General features: G+C 43.3%; 2 protein-coding genes across 5 annotated transcripts; one reads left to right on the forward strand and one right to left on the reverse strand.

The window, feature by feature from the left end:
- Positions 1-7832: 7832 nt before the first annotated feature.
- Positions 7833-9605, forward strand: LOC121742373. Its single transcript, XM_042135498.1, has 3 exons — positions 7833-8070; positions 9013-9092; positions 9370-9605. The coding sequence occupies exons 1-3, from the start codon at positions 7960-7962 to the stop codon at positions 9449-9451; spliced, it is 273 nt and encodes a 90-aa protein (XP_041991432.1). The 5' UTR covers positions 7833-7959; the 3' UTR covers positions 9452-9605.
- LOC121742372 (glutamate receptor 3.4-like) lies at positions 9580-13895 on the reverse strand. 4 transcript variants are annotated; one of them, XM_042135497.1, is made up of 7 exons: positions 13467-13555; positions 13339-13375; positions 11559-12907; positions 11161-11438; positions 10832-10863; positions 10353-10762; positions 9580-10246 (listed from the first exon to the last, which is right to left on the reverse strand). In XM_042135497.1, the coding sequence occupies exons 3-7, from the start codon at positions 12903-12905 to the stop codon at positions 9800-9802; spliced, it is 2514 nt and encodes an 837-aa protein (XP_041991431.1). In that variant the 5' UTR covers positions 12906-12907; positions 13339-13375; positions 13467-13555; the 3' UTR covers positions 9580-9799. The 4 variants fall into 4 exon arrangements, with proteins under 4 accessions (XP_041991431.1, XP_041991430.1, XP_041991429.1 ...); XM_042135496.1 differs by having other exon boundaries at positions 11742-12907; positions 13339-13895; XM_042135495.1 differs by having other exon boundaries at positions 11161-11419; positions 11609-12907; positions 13339-13895.
- Positions 13896-15719: the final 1824 nt, after the last annotated feature.

Consider the following 15719-nt stretch of genomic DNA (forward strand, 5'->3'; position numbering starts at 1 on the left):
AAGCTCCATCTACGAATCCGCTCCAGCAGTCCGGCGGTTCTACTTCGGATTCCAAGGGCTGTGCTAGTTCGGCATTGGCAGAATTCTTCTGTTCGGCAATAACAGGACTTGCTTGATCGAACTTTGCTTCTGCAAGAAAATCTGCCAAGGCTTGTCCCTTGATGGCTTTCCGAGGTAGATATTCAATTGTGTGCTCTCCCAACTCTATAGCCCACTTGGCGATTCTGCCTGATGCTTCCGGTTTGGTCAACACTTGCCGAAGTGGCAGATCAGTTAAGACGCATACCTTGTGAGCATAGAAGTATGGCCGCAGTCTCCTTGCTGCATTTACTAATGCCAGAGCAATCTTTTCCAGTGGTTGATACCTTGTTTCTGGACCTCTTAATGCTCGGCTTGTAAAGTAGATGGGAAGCTGCTTTAGGCCTTCTTCTCGTACAAGCACCGCGCTGATGGTTTGATCCGATGCCGCTAAGTATAAGAATATTACTTCGGCTTCGGTTGGAGCAGAGAGCATAGGAAGCTCGGCTAGATAACTTTTGAGCTCGTCAAAGGCCTTTTTCTGCTCGGCTCCCCACTCGAACTTTGGTGCCTTTTTCAACACCGTGAAGAACGGCAGTTGCTTTTCGGCTGCTTGAGAAAGGAATCGATTCAGTGCGGCTAGACATCCGGTTAGCCTTTGCACGTCATGTATGGACTTCGGCATTGCCATGTTTTGAACAACTTGAACTTTTGAGGGGTTTGCCTTGAGTCCGTCCTTTGAAACCCAACAACCCAGAAACTTTCCCGAATCTACCAAAAAGGTACACTTTTGGGGATTAAGTTTGAGGTTGGCTTTCTTGAGCACGTTGAGAGTGGACTTGAGGTTGTGCTCGTACTCCGAAGTGCTTTTGCTTTTGACGACTATATCGTCAACATACACTTCGACCTCCTTTCCAATCAGGTGCCGAAAAAGCTTGTCTACCATCCTTTGATAAGTGGCTCCGGCATTCTTTAAACCGAATGGCATCTTTTTATAAGCGAAAATGCCGAAATCAGTAATGAAGGCCGTTTTTGAAGCGTCAATCTCATCCATTAAAACTTGATGGTATCCTTTGTACAGATCAAGAAAACAAAAAATTTCAAAGCCTATCAAAGCTTCTACTTTTTTATCTATGTTCGGAAGGGGATAGCAATCTTTGGGACAGTGCTTATTTAGATCGGTGAAATCTATGCACATCCGCCATCCTCCTTCCTTTTTCTTGATCATGACAGGATTGGCCACCCACGAAGGATACTTCACTTCGAATAACACATCCGCCTTCAATAATTGACGGACTTCGTCATGGATGACTTGACTTCGTTCTGCCGCAAAGAGTCTTTGCTTCTGTTTTATCGGCCGGACTGAAGGATCAATATTTAACCGATGAGTGATTACCTCGGGGGGCACTCCGGTCATGTCCAACGGAGACCATGCAAAGACGTCTTTATACTCCTTGAGGAGCTGGATGGTTTTTTCCCGAAGTAGGGGCGTTCCCGCGAAGCCGATTTTAACCGTTCTGGATGGATCGTCTTCGTACAGCTGAACTGTCATCGAGTTCGGCTCCGGTATGACTTCGGTCATCGCCTCTGACTCCGGCTGCTGTGATTGCTATGCTTGGTGGTGCCGATCTGACTGCTCGGCACTTCTAAGCGCAATTTGCAGACATTCCTTTGCTCTCTTTTGGTCACCTCGGATGACCGCTATCCCTCCTTTAGTAGGGATCTTGATGGTGAGGTGATAAGTGGAGCAAATGGCCCGAACTGTGTTGAGCCAGTCTCTTCCCAGGATGATGTTGTACGGGGACCGAGCTTTCACCACGAAAAACTCAATCAACGTACTGGAGCTAGTAGGCGCTTTCCCCACCGTGATCGGAAGGCTGATAATACCTTCAGGGCGGGTGTCCTCCTGGGCGAAGCTCTTCAGGGGAAGCGGAGCCGGACTGAGCCGAGCTGGGTCCACTTCTAGTTTGTCGAAGCACTCTTTAAAAAGAATGCTAACCGACGCTCCTGTATCCACAAACACCCTGTGGATCAGTTTGTTTGCCACTCCGGCTTGGATGACAATGGCGTCTTGGTGAGGAGAGATGGCCGGGACGGGATCAGCAGCCGAGAACGTAATCACTTCGTCCTGCTTCAGCCTTTTATGCGTTGGCTCCTCTCGATTGGAGCCTCTGCGTTCTGACTTTAGGGACGACTTGGTCTTCCCGGCAGGGAGCGCGTCAATAGTCTGGATTACTCCATCATATTGCGGCTCGTCATCGTCTTCGGGATCCGGCTGCCTTTTCGGATCCTGAGGGGCGCAGTTCGCACCACTCTGCTTTTTATTCTTCTTTGGCTGCTTACTTCGGTATTTTTTCAATGTCCCTGCCTTCACAAGAACATCGATACCTGCAGCCAAGTTTCTGCACTCCTCAGTATCGTGACCGTGGTCTTGATGGTAGGAGCAGTAGTTATCCTGTGGTCGGCGCGCGGCTGATTTCGTCATCCGCTTTGGCTTTTCGAATAGGTCAGAGTGCAGTTCGAAAATTTCCGCTCTCGGCTTGTTCAGCGGTACGAACTGAGCGGGCGGCTTCTCGGGATTGAGACGAGGTCCCAATCTGTCTTGCACCGGAGCCCTTTGAATTCTTTCAAATGGAGTCCGGCGAGGATGCCCCTGATCGCTATGATCGGGCTTCCTTCTGTCTCCTCGGGACGATGAGCTGTCTAACGACCGTTTACGACGGTCTGCCTCATCGGCCCGGGAGTACTGGTCCGCAATGTCCCACATTTCCTGAGCTGTCTGCGGACCGCACTCAACGAGCTTCCTGTAGAGAGCTCCGGGCAGGATTCCATTTTGGAATGCCGAGATGACAAGCAGATCGTTGAGATCGTCTACTTGCAGGCATTCCTTGTGGAATCTTGTCATAAAGTCGCTAATTTTTTCGTCGCGACCTTGACGAATGGAAAGCAGCTGAGCCGAAGTGATTCGGGCTTCCGCTTTCTGAAAGAACCTCCTGTGGAAGGCATCCATTAGATCTCGGTAAGATCTGATGCTGCCCTGGGGGAGGCTATCGAACCACCTTCTCGCGTTCCCGATGAGCAGCTCGGGAAACAGCTTGCACATGTGGACCTCGTTGAGACCCTGGTTCGCCATGTTATATTGATAGCGCCCCAAGAAATCGTGAGGGTCCACGAGCCCGTCGTAAGTCATCGACGGAGTTCGGTAGTTCTGTGGTAGGGGAGTTCGGGTGATGTCGTCCGAGAACGGAGTCTTCAGTGCTCCGTACACGGCGAATCCGATATCTCGTCGGTATGGAGGAGATTGAGTTCTCCTGTGATTCCGGTACCGGGGAGGAGCTGGAATATGTCGGGGTTGAGGATTCTTTCTCCTGGGAGATGCGACACTACTGCGGTAGTGACTTTCTTGTGCGGAGGGAGAAGGAGAATCCGTCGTTTTCGTCTCCGGCTGCTTTTGGCTTTTTCGCAGGAAGGTTAAGAATTCCTCCTGCTTTTCAGCCAAAAACTGCTTAACAGCCTCATTCAAATCGGGCTGCTGGGAAGACTCAGTGGGACGATTTTTGGAGCGGCTTGTTCCTTCGCCATGAGAACTGGTGGTGGATTTATCCCTAGGCTGTTTTCCCGACCTATGGGATGGATTGGCTTCCTCCTGGTTCTCACGGGCTGGAATACGGGTATTCTGCGATCTGGTATGCATTTTTTGGGTGGAAAAAATGGATCAAAAATTCGCTTTATCACAAATTTTGTTCTCTGCTTCCCACAGACGGCGCCAGTGATGAATCCGCGAATTATTGATGTTAGTAAATGCTGGTAGAGAATTATGACACAATGAATTTACGTGGTTCGATTTACTGAGGTAAATCTACGTCCACGGGGAGAAATGAGGGCAGGTTTGTATTGCTTGATCTGCGAAAATACAGCTTACAACACAGACTTGCTATATGCTACTTTATCTCTAGAGAGCTTAACCCTTTTCTATCAGATCTAAGTTCTATTTATACATTGAACTAGGATCGTGGTTTGCAGCCCCACTAACAAGATCGTGGGTGAGCAATAACTGCTCAATAACTGCTTCATACCACCAAATAGATCGTGGGTATAGTGGAGGTCGTGGAGGCCTTTCGTGAGTCCACCAACTCCTAGTTCGGTCGAATGCTGAGACCGAACTGCTGGACTTTACCGATCAGCTCTTGCCGATCTGAGAGGAGAGCTTGACTGGTCGGCTTTTACCGAGCTGTAGGCTGAGTCCGAACTCTTTGGTCGTGCCGAACTCTTTGGTCGTGCCGAACAGATACTCTTTCTTGGGCTCTGGGCTGATGGGCCGTCACTGTTATTGGGCTTGCCATTAGGGTTTAGTTCGTACCCCATCAAATTACATAATAAAAATAACATAATACGGGAAAATTTAGACTCGGCTCACTCCGCGTTGTCCTCGTCGCCCGTGCCGCTAATCTCGACGCCATCATCTCCAATGGGTGTCATCCCCAAATCGCGCCGACATCCATCGATGACATCCTTCAACATCCTTTTGTACACATGATCTGTCGTGCTATGCCACCTATGCATGGTCCGGACCAAACTAGTCGTTATCTGCGCGCGGGCGAGACGATCGTACTCTTCTGGGGGAGCAGGGGCCTCCGATTGGACCTCGAATGACCCGCTACCGCTGCTGCTTCCCCTAACCTTCCGATGCGCAGCCGTTTGCCCAATCGGGCGACGACGCCGGCGGGAGTCTGATTGAGGTAGCAAGGACACTTCCTCGGCTTCCGGGAGCTCGTGCGAAACAACACTGCTGCTGTATTCACCGGAAGCGTTGATCTTCGTCCGCTTCTGCCAGCCCTATTCGACACCCCCACAAAACTTTTGGGAATCCTTCACCACGAGATAGGCGTCCCACTGGTCGAAATCTTTGACCTTCAAGGATCTATCGGGGTACTGCGCCAAGGCACGGTTCTTCACATCCTCCTCGGACATACCGCTGGTTGCCTGGCGGAGATTGTTTTGGTAGAGGCCGGCAAATCGACTAAGCTTAGGCCTCAACCGCTCCCACTGTTTCCGGCATTCTTCGGGCACGCGACACTTCGCCCCAGCCGGTTTGTGTGTGAGGTAGGCTTCAGCGATGCGATGCCACAGTCTGTCAATATGCTGGTTAGCACCGCCATAGGGATCTTCGACTATTGAAACCCAAGCCTTCGAAAGCGCGATGTTTTCCCACACGCTCCAGACTGTCCTCTTTCCCGTCTCCTCATCATTCTCCTCCTTAGCCACCGTTCGCGAGGAAGAGCCCGTGGCTTTCCCCTTGCCCTTGCCCCTGCCACGGCCCTTGCCCCTGCCCCTTGCCGCTGTCCCCACATCATCGGGAGTCTCCCTGACTGGAGATAGCCCCAACTCCTCAAAAGAGAAAGTATCCACGCCGGTGAACTGAGTCTCCAGAACAAAACTGGAGGGGGTATCAGTAGACAACATATCGATAACCGGCCGATAGACATCGTCCGCTAGTGGTTCAGGGCCCCTGCCACCCCCTCCCCCAGGCATGGTCTGCATCATCCCCGGCATCATCCCACCCATCCCCATCATATTTGGGGTCATGCCCCCCATCCCCATCCCCATCCCCATCATATTTGGGGTCATGCCCCCATCCCCGCTGTCCTGGGCATCATACCACCCATCCCACCCATCCAATTGTACATATTGCAGTAAGGGGACATCATACCACTCATCCCACCCATACCACCCATCCTACCCATTCCACCCATCCCCGACATTGCCGGAACCGTTGTCGCATTTCCGCTAGAGTTTCCCTCTAGTTCGACGGGAAACGTCGGAGTCTGCGACTCGCTCGTGGCGGGGGAGTTCTTGTCGTTCTCCATTAAGTAGAAATGAAATTTGTAGTAAAAGAAGAGAGAAACTTGTTAACACAAGTGGTGCGAATGAAATGAAGTTCAACGAGCCGTATATATAGAGTTTAAAAAAAAAAAAAATTAAATGCCGGACGTCCGACCCACGCCACAATGGCGGACGTCCGCCCGCCCGTCGCCCGCACGTCCGAGGACATCCGACGTCCTTACGGGACGTCCGTATCCGAGTTGAAACTCCACAATGGCGGAAGTCCCGATCGCCCGTCGCGGATGTCCGACCGGACGTCCGCCATTGGAGATGCTCTTATGGGCTTAATAATTGTACCTTTGCCAGCAACAATTGCTCAAATGTTCATACATAAATCAAGCTTTCAACATCAAATGTAACATTCTTATTTATTTTTGAGTATAGTACTATTTTGGTCCTAAATATATTCGATATATGATTTTGGTCCAAAATATTCACTTTTTTGAAAATCGAATCCAAAATATATGAAAATGCTGTCGAATAGGTCCTTTTTTGACGGAAACCATCAACTGTGACGGTCAACCGTCATTTAGCCCAATTTTGACCCGATTAGACTTAATCTGAGATTATTAGTAGCTTAATATTATGTTAACTATTTTGCTAAATAATTCAATTTTTAATATTTTGAATATGAAAAGTAACTCTTCCAAAACTCACCTAAAATATTACTAAGTGGACATGAACCGTCACTCTCTCTCTTTTCTATCTTCTCCCTCGACACTCTCGCCGCCACTCTCCTAAGAAGAACAAGAACCTTTGTTTAGGATTCCAACCAAGAACAGCCCGATTCCGACCGATTATTGTTGGTTTCCATGAGTTGGAAGTCGCCCTACCCTAACCCCCGTTCCATTCGAAGGTCTCGGCGACGTGAATAAAACATATGCGAGGAAGAGGAAGTCCAAACGTTGACATCAGCCTGACACCGAAGATGGTTCGTCGGCTGATTCGTCGAAGCAAAACAAACAAGGCAACGAACAAGGGCCGTCGGCGGTGTCAGGATTTGTGGGTTCTAACCCTAGCTTATACATATATTTATATACTATTAAATATAATGTATACTAAAAAATAATAATTTGAAAATTAAAATACATTAAATATAATATAATAACATTTAAATATAATTAAAATACATTTAAAGATATCACAATAAAATAACTAAGCTTTAAGAATCTAAATTTGGTTCCCACGAGTAATCCGCTGCAGCTCCGGCCTCTTTAGTTTCTAGTGCTTCAGATCGCGGCGGTTAGAGAATTGGGTGTGGATTCATCTGTCTGCCAAAAAGAGCGAAGTGAATAGTCCGAGCTGGTTGGCACCTAGCGCGAAGGCGGTCTGAAATGAAAGGCTTGTTTGAGCCCTCTAAAATAAGGAGTATTTGCAGAACAAAAAAAAGCAGTTGCTCTATTCCAAAATGGCTATCCAATCTTCCTCCATCTGTCTCGATTACCATCTTTTTGGGTACCTATAATTTAGATGAGGGCTTTCGATCAATTTAATTATGAACTAGCAATGAATTCAATTTGAAAAAGTTTATTGCTACAATCTTTCTTAGCTAAATAGTCAAAAACCATGCTTGTGCATAGCAACTCCCCCCAATTCCATAAGTTCTCATTTGACTTGAAACAAATTTTTTGTAATAATGAGTGAAAAATATGGTGAAATATAACTCTCATCATATTTATGTTTATAATATAATAATATAAATGAAATGTAGAACCTATTTATCGTATACGAACCTACGGTCTGTCAACATTTATTAAATATAATCAATATTAATTTTCCAAATACTCTTGTAGTGATTTAAAATTTTAATGTATTAACAAAAAGAAAAGTGTTTTATCAACTCAGAGCATCATACTCTAACTATGTTGATTTTGTGGTAAATAATGAATATAGTACTAAATCTAGAAGCTTATTTGAGCTTCATTAAATGAATTGGTTCTCAAAATTTTAGGTAAAGACAGCACGAGGCTCGACTAATCTGCGGTCACCCCCTTTTCATCTTGTTTGCCAAAATCCCCAATTTCGAAACCCTAGATCACATCAATCAAGCCAGAAGAAATGAGCGAGAGGCCGGTGCCAAGAAGGCACAGTCCGTGGGTCGACGAAGAGGTCTATAAACGCGAAGTCAAAGCTCACAGATGCAACGACCGCGTCGAAGATGTCATCTATGTTAGTAATCAATTCGATCAATTCTTCATTCTCAACTTAAATTAGTTCCTCCCTATAGTATTACAGCTTGAATTTGCTCTGTCAGTCTAGGAATATGGAAATGGCGATGTTAATTTGCTGCTATTGTTATCGAAATCTATGCAGGGTTTCTAAAAGGATTTACAAAAAGCTAAAAATTGCGTCTTTTATTCCTCACTTAGCTGACAATGTGTTAAATTAAATGAGATGATATTGAGAAACTGTTTATCAGGTGAAAAAAGCTTCTGGTTTTGCTGTGATAAGCCCTTTTAACCAGTTGTGATATCTGTGAAATGTTGAATTTGAATTGTTATAAGAAATCTGCGTCTTAAGTAAAGTAAACTCTCTGCTTCGACTTACCAATGGAATTCATATGAAATTGCTGGCATTGAGCGATGCCGAAAAAACACAGTTTTGATTTCTACTATGGCAATTAGGGTGTATTTGATGTTACAAGGACAATGAAATGTATGATTATCTTCACTTCTAACATTAATGCACTTATGGTTGAGGTGAATGTACATTTAAAATAGATAGATCAAATCACTTGCTGAAACTCCATATAATCGAACCTATTGTGGCTGTATTTGATGTTACATGTATAATGACATTTATGCTTATCTTCTTTTCTGACATTATTGCACTTATGGTAGAGGTGAATGTACACTCAAAATAGAAAGATCAAATCACATACTGAAACTCCATGTAATCGATTTTGAACCTATGTTGGCCATCCGGAGAGTTAAGACGACACTTGATTTGTTAAATTATGCTGGGTTGTTTTAGATAAAAGATTGAAGATATTCACTCATGAAATATTTGACAATATCTCTTCAAATGCCTTATTGGTTCGGTGGTTGCAGCGAGCATTTTAACTGCCTCGAATGTTCGTATTTGGAGTCCATTGATCTCTGTGTTCCACAGGCACTTTTCGAAGGCAACCCTTTCAAAACAATTCCAGCCCCTTTCAAGCTATTTTATCAATGCATGCGATCAAAACCAGGGTATGTCGTACCTAACTCTTTTGCCTTCAATATTTTCTAGATGTCATATTGTTCCACATTGTTTGTTTGTTTTCTGTCCATTTTTTTCCGTTTCTCCATGATATTGTACGATATCAAAACCCTTGCTTGTGGAGAATGTCAAATAAATCGAAAAGGGGCTTGATAGAAGAATCCTCACTTTCCATTTGCTCGTTTTCAAAACTCGATCAATTCAATATAAAAGAACTCTTTTGTGCTGTTTTAGTTTCTCTACATATGCTGAAATCAAAATTTGCAGGGAAGAGCCTACTGATCCCTTTGTCTACCTGGATCTGGATCCTCCCAAAAGAGAGGTGAAACCCGAGGCCAAACCCGAATAATGTTACTGTTATGGAGAGTTATCTGCAAGCAGAGTCAGTCCCAACTTCTTTTTGTAATAAAAATATTACTATCTCCTCTTGAATTCAATACTCTTGATGAAACTATTGCAAATAATCAGTTTGTTTTATTTCAATTTTATACATAGTTTTGTCACACTGTTCAATCCACACATTATACTCCTTTTTATCTCTCATATATTCAGAAGTCATGTAAAAAAATGAATAAAATACCCCTGTTGCAGCAATTTTCCTCTCATGTATTTTACCCATCAATCAATCAAACTGTATATATGTCTTATTACCAAACTAGGCTATGTGTTCGGGAAGAGTCGATGAAGCGAACTCGTTTTAGCTGCTCGGCCTGTTCGAGTCCCGGCCGGCTTCAGCTTCCCTATTCGAATCTTCCCTCATTTGTCTGAACATATCTTTGATTTCTGTCTCTTTCCTATCAATGATATCCATAAGAGCCTTGAAGAGCCCGCAAATGCGCGATTGGATGGCCGGTTCGGTCGAACCAGGTGTGACTGGCCCTCCGTCCGCACTCAACCTGTTGTATTGGAAACAAACCCGGCCAAAGAAGAATGCCAGGGCACCGACACACGTGACGCCGCAGATAAGAAACAGGCCCCAGAAGCTCTTCAACGAAAGTCGGGCATCGTCGGTTGGTTCTTCTAGGGTTGAGCACCGTTCGCGCGGGAGCCACTTGTCGTGGATCCGCTGAAGTTCTCCGTTTTCCGATAGCTGGAGGATAGTCGTCGACAGGTCTACAGCCAACGGCGAATCCCTCTGGAAAGCCTGTCGAGTCGGAAAGTCACGAAACACGAAGTCAAGATACATACATGATAAAATTTGAGATGTCACGCGCAGTCAGTGACGGAGCTAGGAATTTCGAAGGACTTACGAATCCCCATCCGCTCTTAGTGAACTCCTGTCCGACGGTGATGAACTGGCATCGCGTGTTGGAAAGGAAAAGCTCGACGTACGGGAGCTCGTCGATGATGGCGGCCACCCCACCGCCGGACGGACCTCGTTCCAGAGCCCTAATGTACTCGTCTTCGCCCTTTAAAACCCGTAGCCTTGACTCGGCTACGTGTAGGTCGTCGACGAGGTATCGATACACGAACGATCCGTCTTGGATCCCTATAGGCTCCCAACTTGTGGTCAAGCTATCAATCCCTTGAATTCTTGAACTAAGTTGTTGAACTGTGAGGATTGATGTCAAACTAGCTGTGTAGCTTGAGTTGATAACCAGCACTGTGAAAAGCCATAAAATTAGCACTAATCTCCCCAATGTGCTAACTGTGTTTTCTCCTGCAAAAAGAGTTCACACTTTTGTAAACTCAGGGAAGAAATTCCATTGGTTATCTATTTAATACTTACTGTGTGAGAAAAACATAGTTGAGAAGCTGAACCTGAAACACAAAAACAGTGTTTTAGCTTAGGGGTGATCATTCGTCTTTCGGTTTGTTTTTTATGCTAAAACCACCAATGAAACCAAAATCCGAATAAAATCGAACTTGAAAAATCGAATATCGAATTTTCGGTTAACCCAAACTGAACCAATCCAAAAATTGAATTTTCCTGAAAATGAAATCGAACCGAACCGAAATCTGAAAAAAATCGGACAAAATTTTGAAATCCGGTTTTCGGATTTGTTGCTCAACCCTAGATGAGCTAGGAATCACACATTAGGTTTAACGAATACCTACCAAAACACGGTGACAAGTTGCTGGCTCGGAGGTCCCCGGAACTCGGCGTTCATCCGGTGCTCAAGGATCCACACGACGGTGCCCACGAAGAGGAACAAGACCCCGGTCACAGCCCACATTTGCCAAGTGAACGGCTTCAGAAACGCCCACGGGCTTGATTTGACCTTCTGCATTGGAGCAACCACGACGAGGCCCGAGTCCATGTATGGCTGTGTGAAGTCCACCAGCCTGGTTCTGTTTGTTGTGATGGTCACATCCCCTACAGCAGCATCATATTTCTGTCAAAAAACACAACACACTTCACTTCGTACGCAATTATAATTGGCTGAACACACCACATATCACATATCAATATGTCCGGACTACTGAATTTTTATTCTCTCTCGAGAGAAGCTCACATCTTGGACAACATCATTGACAATATTGTCATAGGAAGGATTCCTTTTACCATCTCCAAACAAGATGTATTGGTGAGGGACAGGATAAGGCAGCAGAGCAAGTGCAGCTTCAAACACATCAATGCAGAATCCCTTAGCCCCTAAAGGCCCTTCATCTTTAGTCACAAAACTAGGAAAACTCACTCTATACGGCACTGCAATCCGCAGAGGCTTCCCGTTGTCGGGAAACACCCATCCACGGGGCCTCTTCGTGGTCTCCCCGGGCCATATCACACCGTAGAGATGCTGACTAGTTTTCGAGCTAGTGTTTGATGGCTTTGTGTGTTGTGATTCTGGAGGAACGGTCGATAGGCCCGAGTGATTCGACCAGTAGCCAAGACTGCGCCAGCCAGTCCCTCCGAAGTTGAGAACATCGAACGAGGGGTTGACTAGATTCTTGGACGAATCAAACTGAACTCGGCCAGCTGCACCACTGAAGTTCATCCTAAGCAGCACCTGCAGCAGTCTCGAGCCCTCGTTGAAGACTCGGAGAGACGTGATGCGGGCGTTTTTGCTGCCTCCGTCTGCTTCTTGCAGCCTTGGATCATCGGAGAAGGTGATGGCTCCGCCACTGGCGAAGAACTCATTGAGGGCTCGCGCTAGCAACCACACTGAGTCGTAAGCATAGAGCGCGTAGGTGTTGAAGCGCGTTGCCTCTTTGCTCTTGAGGCCTCTCCAAGTAGTTGCAAACCTTGTTTTGGCATCAGAATCCGGAGTGTGATGGCGAAGTGCAACGACTCCTTGTAAGAGCTCGAGTGTCTCTGGCTCGACTTCAGAGGAATCTAGAAGAGAAGTGAGCCAATCTGTAGCTATCCAAACATAGCCATTGTTCATCATCCCAAGCTTGCTAGCTACTGAGAAGATGTTCATACCAGAATCCGGATTCACATGTACTACAAAAACTCGGGTTTCTAACAAGTTCACCCCCACCAACATGCTGTCAATCTCGGTTCTTGAAGCACCGGGGGTTAAGGCGGCCTTGTAAGAGATCTTGGCGCGTTTCGTGGCAAGAGCATCGCCCAGAACAGAGATCCCGTTTCTGCCATAGTCATCGTCTACGAAGACGGCCACCACTTCACCCCATCCAAAATACGAGACGAGATCAGCAACTGCATACATTTGGAAATGATCACTTATGGTTGTTCTGAGGAAGTAAGGGTACTGATGCTGAGCCGAAAGAGTGGGATCTGTTGCAGCAAACGATAGGAGAGGCACGTGGAGCTCGTTCATGATAAAGGAAATCGAGTGAGCTATGCCCGAGGATTGTGGTCCGAGTGCAGCAACAATGTCTTTCCCCATAAGTTGCATAGCTGCACAAGTAAGGAGGCAATCTCAAAACTTCTATTTTCATTGCTACTTTTGATAGGAAGTTTATAGGCCTTTATAAAATGAAAGATTTCACCAAAATTGCGTTCACTATATATCATTTGACAAGAGAAGATGGAAAATAGTGAATTTCATACTTCAAAATGTCCAACTTTTTTCTACCAACACAGAGGTAAAGGCTGTTGTTGGCTATAGAAAAGGAATTTTGCAATAGTATGGTCTTGTCCTAATATGGGCTAATCAAGAATTTCATGATCATATAGATACTAATCTTTTGATATATGATCAATGCTTATGACTAAAAAAAAGTTGCTATTTGTATCATGCATAAAGAGGGACTAAATCAGCCATTCTTAGAGGCAATCAATCTTGCTGTAAAACTAGCAAAGAAACTAAATAAAAGTGAAAAATTTACCTTCAAATGTTCCAAGAAAGCCACTGCAGTTAGTATCCTGCAAGATGAGATTGAGCTTAGTGCCATTGAGAATGCTCGAATCTGAGTTTACGTCTCGAATTGCAGCAGTAAGAGCTGGCCCTGCAGACCTTCCAATGGTGGAATTGAATGTGAACAATGCTCCAATGTTTAGCACTTTTGGGCTAACAGAAGAAGTAGAAGAAGCACTTGAATTTCTTGCATTGCCCATTGCTTCCATGGTTACACACAAACAAGAAATCAAGAAAACCAAAGCCCTTTTCATGTATAAACAAGCCTTCATTTTTCAAGAAATGTAGAACTTACATCATCTTGTGAAAAAAGATGAAGACCCACAATTTGTTCAAGTCAGAGGTTCAGAATTTTCAAGCAAACATGCTGTACTAATGAATAAAAATACAATCTTGGGAGTGAAAAGATGAAAGTTGGAAGGTTTATGATGCAGCAAAGTGTGGAGGTATGGAGGCAGTAAGAGGTTTTAGTAGCAATTTCAAAGTGTGTAGTACTTATTTAAATACAAAAAGTGAAACCAAGAAATGAAAATATTTTAATGAATTACAGATTGTTGTCACATCCATAAGCAATATTGACATTGACAAAAGAATGAATGACTGACATATTTCAAAAACAAACTTCTTAGTACAGCAAAGAACTGAAATAACACTAGTCATTTTGATTTGGTGAATAATTAAGATTGATAGAATATACTAAGACTGATTTATTTACATTATTTAGTTGTTATGTTTGGATTGATTGTTGCATAAGATAAATTGAAGGATTACTATAAAAATACAAAAAATATAACCAATACACCATCCGTCCACGAAAAATAGTCTCATTTTGCCATTTTGAGATGTCTTCAAGAAATAATCTCATTTCTATATTTCTATAAATGGAAAGTCTATCTTTCATATTTTACCTACTTTTTCTTCATACCTCTCTTGCTTTACTTACAATTTCTCCGTATTTCTCTTACTTTACCTATTTTTTCTCATTTTTTCTTACTTTACCAAATTTCTTATTAAAACCCGTGTCGTCCACAAATGAGAGTATTTTTTGTGGACGGAGGGAGTATTATTTTTTGTGAGTGTATTTTCAAAACTTTGAAGTACACGATTAGATGATGATAAAATAATTGAACCCCGATTAAGGTGATAAAATAATCGTCCAATTGGGTGGTTAAGTGTGGGCTAATATATTCATCACATGCCTAATCAGACAAACCAAACATTTGAGTAAGTTGGATTGGATTATTATACCAATCCTGCATTATAAGTCAAACAAAATGCTCCAATAATTATTAGCAATATCATTTCAAGAATTCATTGCACGTGGATATATTAAATGTGTATTGTTTATGATTAATTAAATTATAAACACTATATGTTTAGTTGGTGTTGTGTGTGGGACTCTAAAAGCAAAAGAAATATTAAGACAAGATGAAGGTGGAAGTAAGATAGCTTGAAAAGGCTAAAAACAGTCTTCTTGCAATCTAGGGAAGGAATTATTCTTCCTTGTGCTTTAACTGCTAAAAGCGAATTTGCTTGCTAAATACTCTCTACAAATAGTGGTTTTTGCCAAAAATGTGGGATTGCTCTATTTAGGAAAGTAAATTAAAGTTGGGGAAAATAAGAATAATGAAAACTAACTATTCAAGATTAACCAAATTTGACAGAAGACATAGACTGTCCCAGTTGAAATTTGAAAATCCAAATTGATGCATAATCCTTGATTACATTAAAACTCTAGTAGTAATAGTTTTGGGATCTAGGAACATTATTAATTTATAGTATATACATATTAATTTATCATTAATTTATTGATGTGTTTTCTTGATTTCAGAAATTATAATTTTAGATCAAGTTGTAATATGAAAACAAATATAGACAATGTTTAAATTACTTAATTATTAGTTTTCATTTTTTGTTTAATTAAATAAAACCATGTATCTATCAAATTATATATTTTCACGCCTCTACCAATTCATTGTATCTTCTCTAACATGCATCTACAAATCTAATGCAGCTAATTAAATATAAATGGAAGTATCAACTAATTCAAGAAAAATCAGACAACAATTTATTCTTATATTAGCAAGTACTATTTAAAATTGTAATGTTGTACTAAGAGTATAATATTGACGGGATCAAAGGATTCTTCAAAAAGTTTACAATTTTATTATCTTGTTAAATAAATAAATTCCTAAATTGACCCAAATTGGGGCCTAAATTCTTTTTATTAATTTGGAGATTATTAAGTTATCGAGTACTATAATTTTAGAGAAGTTTAGTACTTCCTCCGTTCCATAGTAGATGTCACATTTGGGGATTGATACGGAATTTTAGGAGGTGTTGTGTTGTGTG

Source organism: Salvia splendens, chromosome 7 (assembly GCF_004379255.2).
Source record: "Salvia splendens isolate huo1 chromosome 7, SspV2, whole genome shotgun sequence".
Taxonomy (NCBI): Eukaryota; Viridiplantae; Streptophyta; class Magnoliopsida; order Lamiales; family Lamiaceae; genus Salvia; species Salvia splendens.